This window comes from Neodiprion fabricii, chromosome 6 (assembly GCF_021155785.1).
Source record: "Neodiprion fabricii isolate iyNeoFabr1 chromosome 6, iyNeoFabr1.1, whole genome shotgun sequence".
NCBI lineage: Eukaryota > Metazoa > Arthropoda > Insecta > Hymenoptera > Diprionidae > Neodiprion > Neodiprion fabricii.
In genome coordinates this window covers 8,747,113-8,770,038 of record NC_060244.1, presented here as the reverse complement: position 1 = coordinate 8,770,038, position 22,926 = coordinate 8,747,113, and the positions used below count along the sequence as shown (strand labels likewise).

The 22,926-nt window shown below is 38.4% G+C and overlaps 3 protein-coding genes across 11 annotated transcripts in view; 1 reads left to right on the top strand and 2 right to left on the bottom strand.

Moving 5' to 3' along the window:
• LOC124184576 (protein kibra) overlaps positions 1 to 9,318 on the bottom strand; it is a 61,721-nt gene extending 52,403 nt beyond the window's left edge. The window contains exons 1-2 of one of the 3 annotated variants that reach the window (XM_046574442.1): positions 8,738 to 9,317; positions 8,516 to 8,656 (exon numbers count right to left, since the gene is read on the bottom strand). In XM_046574442.1, the coding sequence (XP_046430398.1) occupies positions 8,516 to 8,643 (128 nt within the window). In that variant the 5' untranslated portion in view covers positions 8,644 to 8,656; positions 8,738 to 9,317. Of the gene's footprint in view, positions 1 to 8,515 lie in introns of all 3 variants that reach the window. The other 2 variants (XM_046574441.1, XM_046574443.1) reach the window with 2 other exon arrangements.
• Positions 9,319 to 12,300: 2,982 nt separating this feature from the next.
• LOC124184578 (protein FAM114A2) lies at positions 12,301 to 17,509 on the top strand. Of its 2 annotated transcripts, XM_046574450.1 has the most exons (5): positions 12,305 to 12,466; positions 12,600 to 13,878; positions 14,241 to 14,845; positions 14,949 to 15,278; positions 15,370 to 17,509. In XM_046574450.1, the coding sequence occupies exons 2-5, from the start codon at positions 12,699 to 12,701 to the stop codon at positions 15,442 to 15,444; spliced, it is 2,190 nt and encodes a 729-aa protein (XP_046430406.1). In that variant the 5' UTR covers positions 12,305 to 12,466; positions 12,600 to 12,698; the 3' UTR covers positions 15,445 to 17,509. The 2 variants fall into 2 exon arrangements, with proteins under 2 accessions (XP_046430407.1, XP_046430406.1); XM_046574451.1 differs by having other exon boundaries at positions 12,301 to 13,878; positions 17,003 to 17,509.
• Positions 15,566 to 22,346, bottom strand: LOC124184579 (nuclear pore complex protein Nup58-like). 6 transcript variants are annotated; one of them, XM_046574456.1, is made up of 8 exons: positions 22,144 to 22,344; positions 21,470 to 21,822; positions 20,956 to 21,166; positions 20,456 to 20,829; positions 20,122 to 20,346; positions 19,491 to 19,575; positions 18,675 to 18,707; positions 17,025 to 17,164 (listed from the first exon to the last, which is right to left on the bottom strand). In XM_046574456.1, exons 1-6 carry the CDS (start codon positions 22,212 to 22,214, stop codon positions 19,493 to 19,495), a joined length of 1,317 nt encoding a protein of 438 aa, XP_046430412.1. In that variant the 5' UTR covers positions 22,215 to 22,344; the 3' UTR covers positions 17,025 to 17,164; positions 18,675 to 18,707; positions 19,491 to 19,492. The 6 variants fall into 6 exon arrangements, with proteins under 6 accessions (XP_046430409.1, XP_046430408.1, XP_046430412.1 ...); XM_046574454.1 differs by having other exon boundaries at positions 19,501 to 19,575; XM_046574453.1 differs by lacking the exon at positions 18,675 to 18,707 and having other exon boundaries at positions 15,566 to 17,164; positions 19,501 to 19,575; positions 21,491 to 21,822; positions 22,144 to 22,346.
• Positions 22,347 to 22,926: the final 580 nt, after the last annotated feature.

Sequence of the window (22,926 nt, the reverse complement as noted above, 5' to 3'; positions counted from 1 at the left end):
TTAAACATCCGATGCAACATTATGTACATAATATGCCGTAGCAACGGGGATACATCGTACACACTTTACGCTGAGAAACACATGGTAGTACTCGTCATGAAATAAATTGTATATATATATGTGCAGAGTTTTTCACGCGAGAGTTGCAGCAAGACGAAGAAGAATACACGATACATTATAAGGTGTACATATATGTAACGTATAACGAAATTCTTCTTTCTTCGTACGTCGATAATTATAATACATGTATGCGTGCATGTATAATATATATATACACAGCATATCCAGATACACATGTGCGTGGAGTTCGTGTTCATCGAAAGCTACGGTATGTGCTTGCGGAGTAATTTACTGACATCGAAGAATCTTATCTTGTCTGAAACGCGGGGCCCCTTCGACCACTGACAAGAGTAGACGAGAGAGGAAAGGAGGAAAGGAGGAAAGGAGGAAAGGAGGAAAGAGAGTCACTCGTCTTCGTTCCTCCTCCTCCTTCTTCTTCTTCTTCTTCTTCTTCTTCTTCTTCGAGAATATATTAAACGTCCGGTTATTTTTAGATTCTGGGCACCCACACTGACGCGTTAATATTATACGTTACGTACGGTAAGCGAGAGAGCGACGAAGCCGGCAGTTGGTTGGTTGGCCCCGTGGGCTTATTCTCCGGCATTTCGGTACCGTATGCCTCCGCGTTGCAGGGGGAGAGAAAGAGAAAGAGAGAAGAGGGAAGAAAAAGAGAAAAAGAGAGAGAGAGAGAGAGAGAGAGAGAGAGAGAGAGAAAGGAGAAATACGCGCATCTCGAACGAGGCATCGAGCGGACGGACCGTCACGACGCACCATCTGGCGGCCGAATCTATTATTAGAATTCATCTTCTTCGTCTTCGTCTTCGTCTTGGCGATCGTCCTTTTCTTTTTCTTCTTCTTTCTCTTCTCTTCTTCTCGGCAATCGCATCCCTCCCGGAGGAGCTTTCTACCGAAGAGACCGCGGTGTCCCGAGGAGACGTAGCGGAGGAGGGGCAATGAATGGAATGCGTCTTGTTTCCCCCGTAAAACCCGACATTCCAGGCCTGGGTCTCCTCTCGCAGGGATCGGCGGACACATCAACTGTTTCCAACCAACCAACCAACCAACCAACGAACCAACCTGGACGGGCCCCCCGAACCCCTCAACGTAGTGAAAGAAGATCAAAGAATATAAACAAAAATCCCTGGATCCCCGTAAAGACACGAGAAGCTATACCCGCTTCTTTCTCTCTTTATCACATCTTTATCTCCTTTTCTCTTTTTCCTCGTCTTCCTTCTTCTCTCAATCTTAGATCCGACATGGGTACATTTTTTTCTTTTCCAATCAATTTTTCGCCGTCTTCTTTCCCCGCTTCTTTGGCTTTCCTTCATTCATTTGAGCTTACTTATTTTAAACCCCGCCGCCGAAGTAGTAAATTCCAAATTTTTCTGTATCAATCGTTATTGTACGAGAATATATAACGTTCATCGTCATTTGCGCAACGTATGTAACAATAAAGAAGTAGGGTGAAATTTTTGTTCGTAAAATTCTTTTTAAAATTATATACCATGAAAATTTACATACGTATTGATCAAATGTCTTGTCTGTATTCCGCGAAGAAATGTTAATAATTCTTCCAACTTCCAGATATTGACGTTCAATTACGTTTTCCTTCTAGAACAAGTCTGTCAATCGGTGAAGAATTTGTAAAACATATTTTTAAGGAATTTTCTTACTCAGAATAAGAGCGATATATTACGTGTGCAAAAACAAATGGAAAAAATAAGCGTTCATGCTGATCGAGTCGATATATTTTCGGTATCTTTTCCATTTTCAACGGTTAAGAAAACCCCCGAGTACAAGCAAACTTCCCTAACTTTTCCGGACTTTCCTGTTTCCAGCTATACATATAACAATATTGCCTAACGATAAACTTTTCCGTTCCTTTTTATACGTACAAGAAACAACGAATGTGAAAGAAAGTTTCGATCAGTTTCCCCTCCCAAAAAAAAAGTGTAAAAGCGGTAATGATACCCATTTCTTCTTTTCACCTCCTTGAAATGTACTTCTTATACCTTCTTTTTTCTCTGTACATGGTACATTTGTTTCCTTCTCGGTTACATGTTGCAAAAGAACGTTAATTCCGTCAAGACGTTGTTGCAGAAATAAAATTGAATAAAAACGTCGTCCGTCTAACCGTAACTCATCTTATCTGTTTATTAAGAGAATACATAAGCGCGTTGTGTAAGAATTGAACGGTTACGTGGAGCCACTGAGAATAATGTTGCTGTGGAATTGGCTCGTTTGCTTAGCGATCGAAACTGCATCTCTGCAGTAGAATTTTAACGCCAAAATTGTTCATCGGTTACTCGATTGCTTCTATATTTTTTAATTTTCCACGCATTCGTACGTACATAAACAATTAATTGTTATCACTGCGACGAACGATGATAAAAACATTTTCACTCGATTAAATTCGTCTGTATGCCTATTATACGCAATTATATACCATGACTAATCGCGCAGGTGAAATTATGACCGTAAAGTTTGATTAATTACGTTACCAATATCACGAAATCAGACTTAATAAAAGGTTTTAAATATAAACGGGAAACAGAAACGAAGAATGAAAATGTTAAAAAAATATAAGAACGAGCAAAATGTTATTCCATGCTGTTCGAAGTACGCGAAATATTTAACATGAATGTAACAAACGTATAACGAAGATCACGCTCCGACATTCTTCTAGCGGGAATTTTTCAACGATCGCATTGCAGCGAAACGCGTCGCGTTTGCGTTTTCGTTTGCCTGCAACGTTACAATCGACGTGTGCACAGGCATCCGTAGAGTTATAGGCATAAAGCTGAGGTCGAAAAGCGATTCATTCGAGTCGAGCGAGCTGAAGGAATCCGTCCGTCTATATAGAGCAAGTATAAATATGTTTGAGGTATGCGGTGGCATGTGTGCAATATGCCGACACGTTGGCCGCGCCTGCATTACGATTAGACGACGTACATACGGTACACTTGCGTACATAGGATTGGAGCGGGGTTGAAATTACGATTTTAAAAAGTTCCAAAAGCGATTGATTACGCATTATTTTGTCGCGAAACTTAAAGTAAGGAAATCAAACTTTGGACGAAACGTCAAAGTTTCGAAAGAGCGTAACTCCGACAGGTCAAAGCTCCGAAAGTGTGAAATGAGAAAATTAAAAAATCCGGAGCAACGAAATTCCGAGTGATCCAAGATTTTCAGTTCTCTACATTTCTGGTTTGGTGAAATGTCGATACGTTTGATCTTTCTTCGTTTTGGATTTTCGATATTTGTACGTTCGGAATCCTGCACTGAGAGAAATTTTTAGTTCCGGTTACCGCTCGGTCCTTGACTATTTTCATTTTTGATCACAATCGAAAAATATAGCTCTAGGTTGAAAATGATGATTAGTCTTCTAGCTGTTAACGGAAAGTCTGGTATCCGTTACTGTTCTTTCTCATTACGATCACTGTTACTATACCTTCTTGCAAATGTTGCGAAAATTTAATGCTTGCGCAAGAATAAATCGACGTTAAAGCCTTATTTAACTAAAAAACTAGAGTAAACCTCACAAACTGATTTTGCGTTGCAATTACCAAAAAAGGATCGACGATAGCGCAAAATGGTTACGCGTACCTCGTTTTTCGTTATTCCAACAATATTCGAACAGTTTTTTAACGATACCTGTTTTACTCAATTTTTCTAGTTACTATAACAAATGATATTCTTCTCAGTGTGGTCCTTCTGATTTTCGGTTTTTCGGAAATTTTTTACACCCACTCGTTGAGTAAACTACGCTGTCCGAGTGCCATTATTATACTCTAGAGATGATGATAATTTGTTGCTTTTATAACATGTAATATACGTATTACACGTACCTGTATGTAGATACTAAAGAAATATTTAGCGAGGAAAATAATAAATGTGGCAAAAAGCCGGGTAATAATCCTGTCGAGAGAATAAATATAATGTTCCATAAAAATCTTCTGATGCGAATAAACACGGCAACGCATAGATATACAGACGAGGCTAAAAGTCGGTAGCGTTACCGCAGCGAAACGTCGATGAAAAAACCATTACTACGCAATTTTTAAGAATGGCATCGAAGGAGTCGGTGACTTTTTAAAATCTGAACCTTATGTTGCGTTTGCAAATTATGTATACCGTATTTCCTTACTTCCTTATTTCTAATTCTTATTCGGCTCGATGATAAATTCGGCTTGGCCGCCTGTGCAAGTACAAGTGACAGGTTACAAATTGGGCAACAAAAGACGTTCCGCGGGGTGCCAAGATCGGCGCTGAGAGAGAAGACGAAAAAGAAGAAGAAGAAGACGAGGGAGAGAGAGAGAGAGAAAATCCGTTAAGAGGTTTGTCTAATTCCGCAAGACTTTCGAACAACTATTTTGGCCAACAGACTTACTCCTCGTCTCTCGTTTAAAATATCTATTATTCCATTATACGAGTACGATATACATCAGGATAGTTTTTATTTTCGACTTTTTCGAATATTAACTCGGCTGCCCCTCAAATTGCTTACAAATAAATAAATAAATAAATAACTAAATAAATAAAAATCTCCTTCAAAACACAGAACTCTATATCAACTCTAAACCTTCAGACAAGGGCTGTGAATTTTTCCATTTAAAATACGCAAGTTTTTTACGAAAATTTCTGTAAAAATGTTAACGCCGAATTAATCGTTTGAAAAAAAAAAACTCGCTAATTACTGTGAGAAATCAGTAAGCATTGATTTGTAATATTGAATAAACATATCAGCAGCATCGTCTACGGAGCATTATACGTTAGCTGCTGTAAGTACCCGATTAGAATTGGATTTTTGGTTTTTTTTCTCTGATATCAGTCGAAAATCGACGATGCTCATCTTTTCATCAAATACTAGGATCAATGCTGATCGATTTCTGACACTTGTAAATGTTTAGCAGACAGTTAATAATCCCACGATCAAATATCCGTAGGCTGAAAATCGAGTAGTAAAAACGTGTACATTTTAAATCGTAAATTTCACAGACCTTGCGAGAGCGCGCTTAGGTTTAAAATAGAAACCTGTGCTTCTCGAGAGATTTCTATTTATTTATTTAAAATCAATTCCGATAAATTCTATGGCACATCTATACGTCGCGAGGTGCATAATTATACGATGCACTATAAATAATAGACATACGATGCATGTGGGAGGCCGGTATTATACTGAGATGCAGGTCGGTAGTTCGAGAAATTGAGGTCAAATTTCCGCCAATGCAAATGCCAAATGGTGGCGGTTCTGCAGGTAGATATCGGTGCAGAAGTGCACGCAACGCGATTCGAAGGTTAAAAGACGCGTCGCGTATCCCGTATGCGTGGTACACACATGTGCGTGTGTGCGCGTGTGTATGAGAAAACTCGAAACTTCTCGCAATATTTTGAGCTGAAAGTCCTTATCGATAAACGTCTTAAAACGAGCTTGAAAATTAAAATACTGTTTGTGGTTTTTTTAGTTTTTTTTTTTTTTTGTCGTTGCTCAAATTTTGAAACTTTGTGCAATATTTTTTTCCAAAAAAATGAGAAAATTTGACCCAACAAATGCAATTTTCAAAGTGGGATATCGATAATCAAACTAGAAATGAATTAATAAACAAAAATTGACGAAATTATTAAATTCATTTTGTGCATTAAATAATTATTTTCTTCCCTTTTTTCCCCTCTTGCCTCTTTTCCTCTTTCTCTGTCTCTATTTCTCTCATACAGTATATATACCCGGTGTCTTACCGGCCTTTGCGTGTGTGTAAATGACGTAAGAGGAATCTCTCGTGTGTTAGGGTATTATGTGCATATCGTGCAAGCGAGCCTCGTCTCGTCGCCGCGGTAAATGCAGGTATTTGCAAGGCGCTTTGCTTCTTCTTACTTCGCGCGATTTTTATGTATTGTATACATGTATGTACAATACGTATAGTATAAATACTTGTTACACGTGTATCGAAACATGCATATTTATATGTTTCTGTATGTGGGTGTGTACATACACGATAGCTTCGAGAGGTATTCGAGAATATAATATTCTTCTTTGAGCTGGAGTAGGGATTTTAATTATAATGTAGTACGTTATTAATATACCGTCGTGTCTAGCTAACCGGCTAATTTCTTTCTTCCGAAATGAATTATACATGCATCGTGTATACGCGGGTAATGAAATTGAACGAAATAAAAAGAACGTTGAATAATAAACGGTACGCGCATAAATATACAGAGAAGACGAGAAAAATGATTGTACAAAATTTTTTTGCAATACAAATTATTGAAAATATTCATTACACAGAGGATCGTATGTGTAATGATGTACAAAAATTATGGCGATTTATTTTTATACATATAATAATACCGTATAGCATGTATTGCACAAAGAAATATTGAAAAATACTTGAAATTTGTCTAGAGTTAAATAACGATCGAATAAAAAATAAAATTCGTTATTTGTTGTATTTTTTATTAAAAGCGAACGCGTTTTCCAATATTATAATTTAAAAATGCGCTTAATACAGGGATGAAAAACGTGTCACAGTTGTTGAAAAGCCGCGGTGACATTTGTCCAAGGCAAATTTTTTGTTTTAATTATAACGTCTATAGGTAGAATAATTTACTACGCAGACGTAAAGTCGGGGGATCTCGTGCGCAGCACATTTGTCTTGATCTGTCCTCAGAATAATTGTACACGATCATCACTTCAAACTGCGACACGCCAATCTCGAGAACAACTTTAATCTACATCAGCAGAAGCGGCATAAGCAGAGGGTTATTTAAGAATGCATACAATATATGATGTATATGTGTATACATAACCTCTATACAAGAATTTGCATAGACAGAGCTATCTGCATATTATAAGCTCAGAGCTTGACAATAAGATTTCTCCATCGTTGACGTCTAATTGTAAATCGTCCTTTAATAATCCACATGCTTGTTACATAGGTGTGTAATGCAATACGAACGATCGATCTAATCATGTCAACCATCAAGATCTGATAATTCTGCACTCCACGATCCGCGTTGTTCCGTACGCAATTACTAGTAACGTTACTGCAACGATGCGTGTTCAGAAAAAAATCGCTACTTCGCCACTTTGGGATTGTCCGAAATTTAGTAAACCATAAAAGAACGAAACATGCTCACGTTTTGTAAAGCCAACTCCTCTAGAGTCGTCCTAAAATTGCACAATAACAAGTTTTTTCTCTTATGTTTCTTTATACGTTGACTTTACTAACTTCAGATTCGTTTAGGTTTGCCCTTCGGCATCGTCGATACGATACATATGTAAAATATCGTATTGCAACGAAAAAGCGAGAATTTCGTATCATTCAATTCGAGCCTCGTTGATATAATTCGAATGTTTTTCTCGACTCATTGCCGGATGTATTCGAGTCAAGGCGAAGTTCGGTTTAGAATTAAAATCTGTACATACATCCATGCTGTTACAGTATGATTTAAGTATGATCTACGGTCGAAAAATTTCGGGGAACAGCTGTAAACGGCGCGGCATGCGGAGTGAAACCACGTGGCCTTGAACGTCAAGTGGAGAGAGAGAGAGAGAGAGATATAGATAGAGATAGAGATAAAGATAGAGAAGTAGAAGGAAAGATGATGAAAAGATGCGAAACGAGGAAAAATCCGTCTAGAAAAATTTACAACACCAGTTCCCAACGTTACGTACACGCGTATACGTGAGACATATTAGTCGTCAAGATTAATGTAGAAATTGATCAACTTTACAAAAAAAAGAATAAAAATAAAATAAAATAAAATAAATAAAGTAAAAAAGAAGGAAAGAAATAAAAATTTCTCACCGTGCCAAGATTCGAATGGATCGAAATCGAGCAGCCATTCGAACGTTATACAAGTCCTACAGTGACGTGTAATAAGCGTGTATCCGAACATTGAAAAGAGGAGTGAAATTAAAGCGAGGCGCTGCTAATAATGTCGAAAATCGAGCATAGAATCGAAACGGCAATAGACGAGAGAAAGAACGGGGAAAGAACGAGAAGAGGATACTTCATTCGGATTCGCCGCGTTACAATCGGGCGTTGTAAGTGCGGCCCTGTTGCATGGAATGCGGGCGCGGCGCGCGTGTGTGAACGGAGCGGAGCGAGGTAACGTACGCAACCAACACAAGCAAAGACGCACGCCTCGGAACGACGACGACGACGAAGCCGAGAAGCGACAAGGAGAACATCAGCATCGCCGACAAGCGGCGCGGCGGCAAAAGTAGCAGCAGAAGTAGGAAGAAGATAGTCGGACACGCGGAGGCCGATTCGTCGTTGTTTTTGTGATAGATAGACGGACGGATGTACGGATAGACAGATGGATGGATAAATGGACGAAAGAGAAACGAAAGGGGAGAGAGAGAGAGAGAGAGGGAGGAGGGAAGAGGAATGAAAAGAGGAAAAAACGCGAGGCGGGCTGCTGCATGGTAGGTAATATACACAAACGAACGTACCTGTCTCTCGGGTCGATCCAAGTCGTCTTCCTCGTGTTATGATCGATGAAATATACCTTCCCGTCGAAGTCTCTGGCGACATCCCAGCCGTCCGGAAGCGGTATCTCCCCATTTCTTCTCCTTGGCATATTTCACTTAGCTCTAAATCCATCCAAAGGTATCACCAACTGGTATCACACACACGTAAAACACTAGCTACTCGCCCGCCGCCATCTTGAATACCTCATTATCATGAGCGGGAGTGACGTCACGCCGCCCCGAACGACCAATCCCGGCACCGTTCAGACGCCTCGCGAACGGTATGCGAGTATTGACATAGTAGTCGTCGTCCTCCTCCTCGTCGAGACGACCCCCGGTATCGAAACTCTTTATTTATTCATTCGCTCAGCATTACCCGCTCGATTATGCGTTCAACGATTAGGTTCACCCTTCGTCTGATCATCACTCCTAAGCATCTCTATCTCTGTCTTGCTCTAGCTTTCTCAGTTATTGCTGTAAAAAAAATTTCACCGCTAGTACGTTTCTATTTGAAAGAAGTAAACTTGTTTTTGCTTTTTATTATACTATACGTGTTTAAGTATACCGGTAAAAGGCCACCACTGCACACACTCCGTATTCAACACTATTCGGCACTGTCACTTTTCTTTTTTGCTTTCTTATTTATGCATTTTTTTTTTTTAAATTCAAACGAACAACTTCACCCAACACTTTCGGACACTAGTATTTTTCTTCGTTACTCTCTTTCTTTATTCGTTTGTTTATGTTATTATCATCAATATCGAATGTGTCGAACGTTCAACCCCCCGCCCCCCGCCCCCCCACCCCACCCCCCCACCGTCGAAAACACGAGGAATCTTTCCGTCGATCTTTCCACCCTATCTCGGCGATTTTATTATGCACATGCTTCGTAATACTGTTTAGAATAGAACGGATAAAAACCTCTTTACTCTGTGGTCGTAATTACGATTTTAATCCCCGTCGATTCCCTGCCTCCCTCCATGACGTAGAAGATTGATCGTTGACGGGGTGACAATAGTTTGGTTTTAAACATGTAAGGATCGTGTGTAACTTGATATCGGTCCAAGTGCAAAACGCTTCGAATAGAGCGAAAAACCCAAAAAAAAACAAAAAAAAAAACAACAAACAAACAACAACCGATTCGACGATAGGAGTTTGATACTGATAACAGAAGAAAACAATCGCCGAACGTTAGTTTCGATAATAGGAGGTGAAAAAAAGTGAGTACCGGCTCAAAAGCAAGATGTACCCGGTCTTGCTATCTCTTAGCTCTTGCTACCTAGGAGCATGTTCGGAGTTTGAGACATGCCTGATACCTTCGGCTCATGCGGCCGCTCTCCGCGCTTTGGAATCCGTCCCCACCACGCGATGCGTTCTCGTGTCTCTGACCGCTGCGCACGAATCTCAGCGGAGAAAGCCGAACACCGGCGTTGCCCTTTACGCGAGAAATTCGAATATTTTCAGATACGATTTGTACGGCGCCACCGTACGATAAGAGAATTTCATGACAGGTGCAACTCTCGGCGCAACTCTCACCCTACTACGCGGCTGAGAAGCCAAATACGCCACACATGCCTCGGAATTGTTCCGTCACACGACGATCGCTGCGCCCTCTGCGCGCCGATTCTACAACCTGCCGAGGAATGCTAACACGTTTGTCGTTTTTTTTTCGTTATTTTTTTTTCCTTCGTTCTACGTTTGTTTTCTTCGTTTTTTCTCATTTTTATACCCCTCGCTCGCTGCTGTCTTACGCAGGGACGAATAAACCCGCCCGCTATTACTAGCTGACGCCGTCATCACAGCGACGTGTGTCCGCCGTTTTTTTATTTTTATTTTTATTTATTCATTTTCTTTTTTTTTTCATCTGTACTTTATTCCAACTCATTTCGCCTCCGTGTATAATTTAATACGGAATTCAAGTTTCATCGACGAATATATCCAAGGAATTATCTCTTCCCACGTTCAAATACTCGTATTCATTGCCTTGGGTATTTTTGATTCTGTGGATAATTTTTAAGACGGAATCTTAGTCGGCAATCGGTCGATGAGTCAGTTTGCTATATTCTGTCCTGAGATGCAATTCCAGATTGTCTGCAGCACCTGTTGACGATTCGTGAATATATGCACAAATTCAAATGCACCGTGCAGGATCCTCGATATTTGAAACGAGGGCGAGCATTCGGGTGCCTGTAGATAAAACATTCTTGCGTATACGAGGACATTAATTATGCTGTACGAAAGCCAAGGAAAAGGCTGAAATTCTCGAGTTGATTGATTTTCTACGAAATTGTTCGAACGTGATCACATGAATTTGCTGTCCAATAGAAGCCGCGCGTAAATTAAATTCACCTTGTCGTTTCGTCCTGTACAACACATAACTCATTTCATTCACATGCAATATGAAGGTGAGCGCATATAAAATGGTTGAGCATACGAACCACGCATAAACTGTGAAGCCTGACGGATCCACGGCCAAGGGCCACGCGCCTAGAGGCAGTCTTGGGAAAGATATTTCTCAAATGAATATTGCATGTGTAGTGTTGCTATATCTATAGAATACAGATCCCGGTTCTACATACACAGTGTCTAACATGTAGTGTCCCGATTTTTGATCCTGTATGTTAATCCCTGGTGATATTGCGGATAGAAAAATTTTAGATTTATAGGAGTTTATGAAATCATTACAGTAGATCACTACAAATAGTCGTTCGATGGATCCAACATCGCAATGATTTAATATCTGGTTGAAATTTTTTTGAATTTGATCCGTATCGAAAACATTGTAAACTAAACCCAATTACAGAAAATATAACGATTCTGTGCATATTTTTTATCAACCTTATTCATCCGAGATTAAGTCGCATATCAACTTCTACGCAAAAGCCTTTTTACTTTCTCCGATTTTATTTAGGGAAATTCCATTTTAAATAAGCATTGAAATCAGAAAATACGATTTCGAAATGCAACTTGATTAACGGCGAAGAAAACACATTTCGCAAACAACGCGTCGTCTTCGTAAGTTCCTATTATAGTTATGACATACCTCGTATTTTGCCAAAATTTCTTTTATTCCTGTACATCGATTCATTCCAAACAACGTTCAGTCAAATTCTACGAAATGTAATTATTAACAGTAGACTTTTGCCCGTGGGTTGGCTCGACTCGAGGTTGAATTTTAATAAATGCTGCTATGCTGTATGTTCCCTTGAAATAATTATGAAACAATAGAAACATATCAAAATCATTATTCAATAGCCCAATTTCAGAACTTTAAACTATACAATACCATTTCCATGAATCACAGTTCTCTTTCCGCACAGAGAAATGGAGATATAAATTTTCTCATTTACAATTAATTTCTCAAGTCATCGAAAAATGAAATACCAAGTTTGGCGAATGAAAATTAGACAAATAATATACTTTTGGCAGCAAAAACATGGTTTAAAAAAATGTTGCTACGAATTTTGTGTGTTGTTACTTTTCAAGGATATCGTTTTAAATGGAGTTCTACTTGATTCAGTCCCAGCTGCAGTTTCCAAATAAAGTTACGCCATATTTACGAGGTTGAAGTTAGTAACGCTACCGTAACGAGACATTTCGAAATTTGAGTGTGTTTTGTTCTATTACGGTTTACTGAATTTCAGACAATTCGAATACGGCGGAATGACGGTTTTTCCTCAGCATGAATCGTTACGATAACGTTGCTAACTTAAACATGATTCATATTCACAGATGAGACATTATCGATATTATCAAGAGAATTGCACTCTCCATCGAATGGCTCCTCCACCGTGGTGCCCCAATGATACGTTCCTGGTTAGAAAAATGACGAAGGCGCATGCTTGAGGAGCGGATGACTTCGCGGCCACGTGACCAGTCTCTTTGGCACGATATGTGATCCGCATATGTGTACAAAGAGAATTCCTGAGACAGGTTCGATATGTTGAATATAAAAAGATAATAAAGAACTGTTTGATTAAAATGTCGAGCCGTTTAATGAGTCTTTGAATTGTCTGCAAAAGTTAAAACGGAGTACTTGGAAGAAGTTATTTATTTTTATTCCCAGCACGACGAGCGTCACTCTAGCTACGTGTCTCTTCGTCGATCAGCCACGAACAGCAGGGAGAGACGAGAACTGGCGTCCAATTAATCTCTGGCAAGTAAAATGGCAACGTCAGAAAGTGACGACTTCGAAAGCGCTGACGAGGAATTGGACAACCTTTCGGCGCCAGCTAAGCGCGTTTCTCCACGTAGAGCCCGGGCCGTCGTCGACTCGGATTCGGACGACACGGACTGGACCTCCTCAAAGATTGACCCCTCCTACGGAACCCTGGGCACATCTGACACCAAGAGAAAACGCGCCTCTCCAACCTTCCCAAAACACAAACCAAGCTCTATTCAAGTCAGCTTGAAGAACCTAGAGAGCGAGGGTAAGTCTGACGACACCGTTGACCCGAAACCAGCTCTTAGCCAACCGCCGGCGGTATCGCAAGCTGGGAAAGAAGCGCCGTCGGAATCGAATACGTCCCAAGATTTGTCGGTACCTGATGAGAAGAAGCCAGAGCCTTCGAATGAAACTGGAAAATCAGACGGTTCTGTACTACCGCCAAAAACTAAGGATGAACGTCAAGCCACTTCTGAGTTGTCGACAACTGCCAGCGGGAAGGATGAGGTAGAAAAACCAGTCACAGAAACCGTCAGCAGACCGAAAAGGGAGAGACAGCAGAGACAGCAAAAGCAACGGGAGCCTAGGTCTCTCGGGGAAAAGAAACTGGGGTCTAAGATCACCTCAGAAGATGCAAAGCCCAGAAAAGTTGAAGGGGCGGTAAAGTCTCCTATAGTCGAAAAATGCTGGGAAGAATTGGATGATATTTTGTCAAAACCCCGACCCGACATTGAACAGAGAAAGTCCAAGTGGGACAGCAGTTGGGACGATCCAACGAAACCGAAGGGCGCAGATGAAGAGATAGAAGAGAATATTGAGGTTCCGGAAGAGTTGAAATCGAATAAAAAGTTCAAAGAGGTGTTTAAGTCCGACGGCTGGGGAGATATGGATGAGGATGTAGAAATCCCTGATGAAATGTCAGAGGAAAAGATTCTCCCTGTATTAGACAAGCTATCCTTAGCTGGCGAAGAACAGAACAAAAATGCCGGTTGGGGATGGGGTGGATGGGGCGTCAGTTCATTGATAAACACGGCGTCGGCCGGAGTCACTAGCCTAACGAACCATGTGAGTCACGGATTGACGATGCTGGAAGAAAGCATCGGCGTTCCAGACCCTGAAGAATTGGCAAAAACTGAAGAGAGCGAGACCGAAGGTAGCAAGACCGAAGGTGTTGCCGACGGTAAGATATTGAATGTAGGTATTAAGATTAGGTCATGTATCGGTTAGCGATTCGTTGACCTGAACGCACCACCAATGCTATGACAAGAATGTGTTTACCAGACTGGACTCAACCTTGGGCTTAAAATGCAATTGCTGATTCCCATAATTTAAAACACTGTGTAGGACAAAGTAATTGGCAAATTGGTTGGTACGTGACTCACTTAATTTTAATGTCGGTGTAGAGACTGTGTCGGAAGAAGTTGAATACGTGATTCATATTTAAAGCGTCTCTTCCTAAATCGGCGATAGTATCGTTTGGCTCACCAATGTTGATCAACTGCAGCTGCCATACGCGATATTTATGCAAGATGTTTGTTTCAGAAAGAAGTCAACTGGAAAAAGAGCCGTCTGATACACAATCTCAATCATCATTTGGTTTTGGTAATCTGATGTCCGGTGTTTCTTCTATAACAAAACTTGTCGAATCGACAAGTAACAAAGTAATTGCTGGAGGTTTGGACACGCTGGAAACAATTGGTAAGAAGACAATGGAAGTATTACAAGATGGAGATCCCGGACTCAAGAAGAAAAGAGCTTTCTTCACGCAAGACAGTGACAAGCCTATATTATCACAAATGCTTAGGGAAGCTAAGGACAAAGCAGAAACAGAAGAGAAAACTTTAGAAGAAAAACAATTGGCTAGAAAAGTACACTTTGAAAGTCTCTTCGATGACTATCAGGGACTTGTACATTTGGAAGCACTAGAAATGCTGTCTAAACAATGTGATATCAAGATACAGCAGCACATGATCAATTTAAATGCCGACGAGTTGTGCTCTGTTCAAGAGACCTTAGATGAGGTAAAGGAACTGTGTGATTTGGGAGACGACGACGGAGATGATGTACACGAGACTGATCTTCAGGAAAGATTGAAGGGAGCTTGTAAAGACCTTGGAGTGACTATGACTTACGATAAACTTATTGACGTGAGAATACTTAATGGTTACACAATGATTGAAATTTGATCCTGAAATTTCGACACAGCAATATTTGTGCATTACTGTTTTTTTTAAATCGGTCACATTTCAGACTTGGGAACAAACAAGGGCCTACCTTTCAACTGTGATTTCTACAGAGTCAGTGCCTGCTGATAGAGAAGTGTTTCAACGTGCCATTTCGACTCTTGCTCAATTCACAGCACTTTCTGTAGAAAGATTTCACAAAACGGCAGAATTACTTCTTGTCAAGGAAAGACGTAGCACTGTAAACGAAGCCGACGCTTTGGTTCAGCTCACCAACATTTTAGCAGGTGAAGTTGGAGTCATTGCTAACCTGTTTGCAGACAAGCTGAATGAGCGTGTTAAACATTCAGACAAACCAGACGCCACAAATGCTAATATCACCACGATTTTCCTCGAGGTATGTTATGTCATTGGCATGTAGAAGCGATTGCATAAGCATTTGAGTTGTACTTACATATTTCTAAGGAAATTTTCATCATTGTTCACAGGCAGCAAATGCAAGCTCATACATTCAAGATGCCTTCAAATTGTTGATTCCAGTTCTCCAAGTTGGAGCTACATAGTCTCACCTATTTTTGTATATGTTTTATATAGGGTATATGAAATCAAATTACTATAAGATTAATAAAAATCATAGAAGATTAAGCTATATTATTGGATGGCTATCGATTTTTGATATGTACCATATTAACTCATTTTTGACGAAAAAATTTCTCAACATAGGTACAATTTTTACTTCGTATTTTAATGGTAACCCAGCTTGACTTTCATTGCTTTCTTTGTAAAAGAGTCTATATAAAATCATGAATAATAGTTTAGGCCAGATAATAACAAATTAATCCCTGCACTCAATCCGTATGCTTTCAACTAACTCGTATTAAAAACAAGAAGAATGTCGAGGGTGTACTTACAAAAGCTTTGATACTGTTATATCGTTACAAATGTAACAACGTCTATGAAATAGTATAATATTTAGAAATCATGTTTGTTGGATAATATTTGGTACAGCCTCAGAAGTAGTGTCTCCATTTTGCACTGTTTATGTACAGTTAACAAAATTATCACTGATGAATCAATAAACAAGAGAGTAATTACAAAAAGACATTTTTCATTTATTATAACAAATCGTTTCCCATACCGTCATGTACAAATTTTACTGCTACAGATTTACATTGTACAGGATATAAAACTACACAACTGTATAATCTACCAACTGTAGATAAAAGAGCAACGCTCATTGGCTTTATCTAATAATTTGTTTCACTTTTCATACGACGATATAAACTGTGCATCTATTTATCTCGAAGATATTATGCATTTTCTCTGTCACATGAGAGCTTATTGAAATAGGGTGTGGTAAAGCATAACTGCAGTATGTCGCAATAGAAAATCTGGACACGTCTGATGAATCAAGTAATATTCAAGTTGTAACAAAGATAATAAAATACCAAAAGTCAATTTTTCAAATTAGCAAATGGATGATGCGGTGTTGAATACAAAGAATGAGCCGCTTCATGTTTCGCAGTGATTTTTTTGTTTTTTACAGCAAATGAAATGTGCTTAAAACCAGTCTTATTACGCACTTACATTACTCGCAAAACAAAACTCTTGACATGATAAGACTTTGTCTACTAAGAAAATTAAGTGTACAAAAAGATACGAAAACAACTATTATTCACAGATTCCCTTATGACCCTCGGCATTCATGCGAGTTTGCTTCTCATTAAAAATACATTTGCCCAATTCGAATCGTAAATATGAAAGTATCGAATTTGTTTCTTCGTAAGTCCACTTTGATTATGTTTGGGATTTAATTACAGATTTTTCGACTAAAAAAATGACAAATAAATTAGTTTCGATTTTTTTTTTTCTTCGGATATCCCTAAGATTCATGATTTTACATATTTTTGACTTTTAGACAGGTACTCATACCGAGCACACGTTTGGTCCTTCCAATACTGTAATACCCCTTATTACATCCAATTTCTCGGGATAAAAATCCATGAAACAATATTTTCCAGTATACAATCGTTTCATCTAGATTTTATGCGACGAATGTAATACCAAAATACACTTAGATTTTTTTTCATCAACTTTAATGCTTATGTCTCTTGTTACCAGTTGGTGGTTTTTGAAGTTGAAAACTGAAGTTGGAGTCTGTTGCTGATAGGGAAGTTGCCAAGTTTGACGGTGTGTTAAAACTCAAACCTGTTGCTGGTGGTTTGGCAGACGCACCAACTGAAATACTACTGGCTGTTTGTAATGACGTTGCATTACCCCAAGCTGAAACAATTTCATTATTACATCGCCTCTAGAAAGTATTACAAAATTAAATTTACACACACCTTGAGGGCAGTAAACTACCTTTTAAGCTCTCCGAAAATAGGAAAAAAAATGTCAGCGTATATATTAAAACCGTTATTACATTTCTGTATTGATTTGTGTTCCATAAAAGAAAGGCAGCCTCCATAGGTATCCCATTACTTGATTTAAAATAAATACAATCCCCCTTACTTAAAACGACATAACATTACTTTTACGAAGCACATTGCATTATTACATTTCTGTATTGATTTGTGTTCCATAAAAGAAAAGCAGCCTAGATAAATATCCGGTTACATTGATTTATAAAAAAATTACAGACTCCCTTAGTTGAAAAAACAAAACAAAAATTTGACAAAGCACAAAATCAAATGGGTAATATTTAAATATATCTAGGTGTGCTCGGGAGAATCCTAACAGTACATTGTTAGAATCAGCAATTTCAGATGAATTTGATATAGGGAATTAATGAAATCTGATTTTTAATCACCATTGCGAAGACAAGAGTTATATAACTATGCATAAGAATGAGTGAATAAAAAATTAATACAACAATATGTTGTTCATCATAAGCATATTCTTTATAATGGATGCAAGAAGGTTTACTGTTCAAATTAAAACAAAAAGACATTCCTAAAGCATTTCCGTCACATGGTCATCCCATATTAAATGATGCGATCATTCCGCGTCTTTGTCTGTGAATCGGCTGTTTTTTTTCCCTTCATAACTCATGAGAGATCTACGAAATATTAGATTTTTCAAAAATCTATTGATCGACATATGAATTTTCAACGATTTTAGCAAGAATAACCACTAGTGAACTGCAAGATAGTATGTTTGTGGTTCACTGGCGATTATCGTTAATAAAAAAGTGAAAAACTCGTGCATGTTTCAAAATTATTTTGAAAAATCTGACACATTTGGTAGTTTCATATGAAAGTATTCCACTGTCACTAGTCATATTCAAGGGAATTCGCAACTGTCAATAAGATTATAAGTCTCTGGTTACTTTTTAAATAACAGAGTCGAAAGCGAGTGTATATGTAATTTACATAAGCATTGAAACGAACTGAATAGAGGTCCTTTGCCAATTTATAATTTTGTTTCTTTACCAGATCTTGTCTGTAATTTGTGTTCAGTCATTATATAGTTTCAGATCAAATGTGATGTACAAATTACAAATAAGGTGACCAATTTTTATTCAATAATGTCTGTAATAGTAGCATCTAAAGCATGAAGTTATTTTCCATGCAAGGTTTTTAGTAAGGTAAAAGCTATTCAAGCTGTACTGTCCCTTCAAATAGAAAAATTAATACCGTTACATTCAAGCTTTTGAAAAAATTTGATATTAGCAACATAAGTAATTAAAATGAAGAGTGATGATAATTTATGCTACTTGAAGAAAAATCCCTCTAGGTTCCCCGAACACAAAACACTATATAATAATGAAAATAAAAAACAAATGCTATACCTCAAATACTAATAAACAGCCACTACTTTTGTCCTGTAAAGGCAAAATAAATACAAATCAAACAGATAATAAATATATTTAGTGATAGCTACAGTGTAAAATTGTCAATCAACGATATCACACTTGAATGAATAACTGCTATGTAACGAAAACAAAGGAGTCAAATTAATGAAGCTATAGAGCAAACGGATGTAGCAGAGTTGTGTAGTTGCTCTGGTTTTGTTAAATCAGTATATAAACGCAACGTGCACAGTAATAACGTATATGAATTCATATTTTGGTAGCAAAGAATAATTATACAAAGTCTTGGTGAATTTTATGACTATTTTTTTGTTTGATAATTGTTATTTGTGTCAAAGTTCAAAATCTGAGGAAAGCTTGCAGTGCAGAATGGCAAATGGTGCGTTGGAAAATTAATACTATACCTATGCTTTCAGAAAATTTGTGCGTCAATATTTCATAACAATTTTAATTTATGCGCATTCAACGATATATATTTCGTTGTGCAATCATGGCACGAAATAGAAGACGAGCAGATTACATGTTTAATTTTTACTACAAAATTTAAAGTTTGCCATAGCGTCAATTTACTACATCCATCTATTCTCCGTCAACTTTTTGATATTGGTAATAATTTCTACCTCATACTAAATCCCTGCAAGACCTAAATATAGGATACGTTTATGGGATATTTTATATACGTGACTAATCGAAAAATACGTGAGTAAAGTGAAGAAGAGGATATAAATTTATACAAATGTAAAATAGAAAAAAAAATCCAATAAATTACACAGTATCTCTAAAGGTTCATCTTACCACTATTTACCTAAAGGGTTCGCTGTTCCATAGTTTGGTGGTCTGCTGGTATTTAGGTTTGTTGAGGATAAAAAACTTTTGTTTCCTAGAATAAAAAATTTTACAATATCGCAAATTTATCATCATTCGAGGATAAGTGAGACGAATTCAACTCAATCAGATACGTCGATGTTTTCAAAAACGTATCGTTTATGAAGTTGAGACTCATGCATCTTCAAAAATCGCTCGAAAGTAATAATTTATTCACAACGTGGAAGAATTCTTGCAAATTAAGAGTTCCTGTTTATAACACCCACGATTGCCATTCCGAAAATTTCATCTTCACAGGTACAGAGTATACTAGAATATTTGAATGGTTTAAAATGACATGTAAGTTAAAGGTGAACAGGAATCACTTTAGTAAGTATTGAAAATAAACAATTAAATATTATCATAATCCCTTCAGTTCTGTACTCATTTAAAACAGCTATCTGACAAAGAATAACTCAAAATGTTATGGAAGAAGATCAATGAGGTAAACTTCGAAGGCTGGTTCAACAAATGTATTTTATTATTAGTTACTATTATATATTTTATTGCCTGAAGACAAACTTCATTCGTACAAATTAGCCTATGGAATTGTCTAGCCTACCTGGACCAAATGGAGTAGGACCACTGTTGATTTTTCCAGAGCTGATCCTGCTCATTTTTTCGTTTAACTTGCTGTCTTCAAATACGTTAGAACTATCTTTTAAAACGTATTTCCTCAAATTGAGATATTGTTCTTTTTGATGTTGAACTTTAGCATGTACACCTTGCAACTTTCCCGCGACTGCTATTAATGATTCGTGAAGCTTGCTCATCGCCATTGTTAGTTCTAGAATCAAAAAATGTGGTCAGTCTGATTGATGATGTGAAAACATGTATAAGAAATTGAGCTTTGTAAATATGATGTATGAAAGTGAGAATAAGAAAGGTAAACTCACCCTGTGGAGTTAACGTCTTTGGTGTCACCATGGTATGTATATGTTTTTCAGTGGATTCTATCTGAGATCTGAACAATAATAAATCCTGTTCAAAAGTATCGGCAAGTTCCATAAAGAACAGCAATGGCGCATTGTTCTCATATTGCAGTCCTGCTGGTGTATCGTGTGTTCGTTGTGCAATTTCTGCATTTTGTAAAGCTTTTGCTGTGTCCTGTTTCAATTTGTCTGCCAAGGAACGATCTCGCTGTACCGAACCAGCGAGAGTTGTTAGGAGTTCCATCAACGACGCTGTGTCTTCGGCGCAGCGATTTAAAGGTCTAACGGAACCCCGAGCTATGTCCGAAGTGAATGACTTCTGGGTCTTGATAAATATTCTGGTGAAAATTCAGGGTGATATGTTACAAAGATGATAAAAAAAAAGTCTTTATTACTCCAATTTGACAAAAATGCTAATAAACGTCTTCGAAATTGAACTTCATTGTTATGCCATGATTACTTACTTGAAGTTTTCAATAGTCTGTGTAAGTTCATTGGGTATGAGGTTTTCCTTAGCTGCTGTTGGGCTACTACTTCCTTGAGTTAAACCTAGTTTGTTAGCAGAAACATCAACACCACCAAGGCCCTGGATATTAGTAGTTGCCGTTAGGGCGGCTGAATTCACAGGTTTGGCACCAAACAAACCCCCGACAGGTGCAGCACCAAAAAGAGATGCTGAAAGTAAAGAAATCGTTCGATAAAATATTAGGCAGGACTCAGTACTGCAAAGCATGGTTGAATTTTTCTAAAAAATTACACGTTTGGCATAGCGAAACTTTGTAACGCAAGTAAGTTTATAGAAGAAAAATTGACTTGCCTGGTAGAGTTTCTACTTATGAGAACTACTACCAAGCTCAGTAAGGTAATAAGCCATTTGGAGATAAATTTTGATCAGCAGGAAGCATTACAGTGAATCATTCCCTTATGTTCTTCCTAACATTGCTATAATCTAAAAATACTCAAGAGAACAATACTAACAACCTGTGGTTGTAGTGGTACCAAAGTTTAAAGTGTTGGTAGGTTGAGTGCCGACACTAGTACCAAAATTCAGTCCTGTCGTAGCAGCGGGTGTACCAAAACTGAGACCGCCAGTCGGGGCTGCCGAGACAATCGGAGTTGAAAATAAACCTGAAGATACACTTGTTATGGCTGTTCCTCCAGAGCCGAAAGGCCTTGAGGCTTGCGAAGTGGTCGAAGTACCGGCTGTGCTACCGAATCCAAAGTTCGGAGTCGTTGATGTTCCAGATATGGCTGTACTAAAGGATAAGCCACCAGTTGCAGCTGACGTCGCTGCGAACGACGGTGTGACTGTTGAAAACGCTGGAGCTGGTCTGAAAATAGGATTGAGATACGTTAATCGTTTGTCTCAGAGGGTAATAGAATTGGGAATAGAATCGATAATTTGCGTTACAAGTATTGACTGCGAATATCAGTAATTGCTAGTCTTGAACTTGTTTTCAGAAAGCATTACTAGTAGCTAACGTATTCCTAATTGCATTCAAGTTATGACACACAATGAAGTATTGAAAAAAATTAAAGTAGATAATACAATCCGCGAAAGTTATTCATCTTTCACGAGAATGAGAGTTTTGAGGTTAGGATGATTACCGCCAAGTTTGAGGGAGTGTTCGCTGTCAGATGACAAGACTTACTTTTGATTACCAAATCCAAAGGTTGTTGTCGTGGTTCCGGTAGCAGGAGTGCCAAACCCAAATTTCGACATGCTTCTTGCGAGTGTTTTCAATCTAATATTTAAAAATATCTATACTACGTCTCGGCAAAACATTACAATCAAGACATGGCTTGAAACTTCACTTCTCAAGGATTAAGGTCGCCCGCGTGTCGCACGATGTCGCTGATCGTTGCCGCCAATTTGAACCATCGAGCTTATACGCATGGAGATAGCATCCCAATGCTTGCACGTGTCACGGGGTCAAGGCAATACAAGTACATTCTGTCTCCGTCGCTCTGCGCTGCGATTGGCTCTGCGCCCTGTTTCGGCCAATCACAGCGCGGAGCGAGCGAGACAAAATGTATTGAGATTGCTGTTTCCCAGTCACGAATGCCAGTGCTGGTATGCTACCTCATGTGTACAAGCTTGATGATTCGACTTGTTGCTTCCAAGTTCGTTATGTGTTGCTAACAACCGGTAAATTTAAAGACTTAACAACATTTTCGAATGAATCAGCTTGCCTCGGTTTAGATCGAAGGATAGATAAAAAGTTTTAATTGATCCTAGAGTCGTAGCTCCCTGAGGACCATCAAATACGAAGCTTACAAAAAAATTTCAATCTTATATTTATACACGAAGTGATTAAAATAAGCAACACGGAATTCGTTTAGTTTAGTATTCATTCGAAATAATCGTATCATTTCATTATATGGACATTTTCAAAATCCATTTATATTACTTGAATACCGCGTGCCGGGTTCTG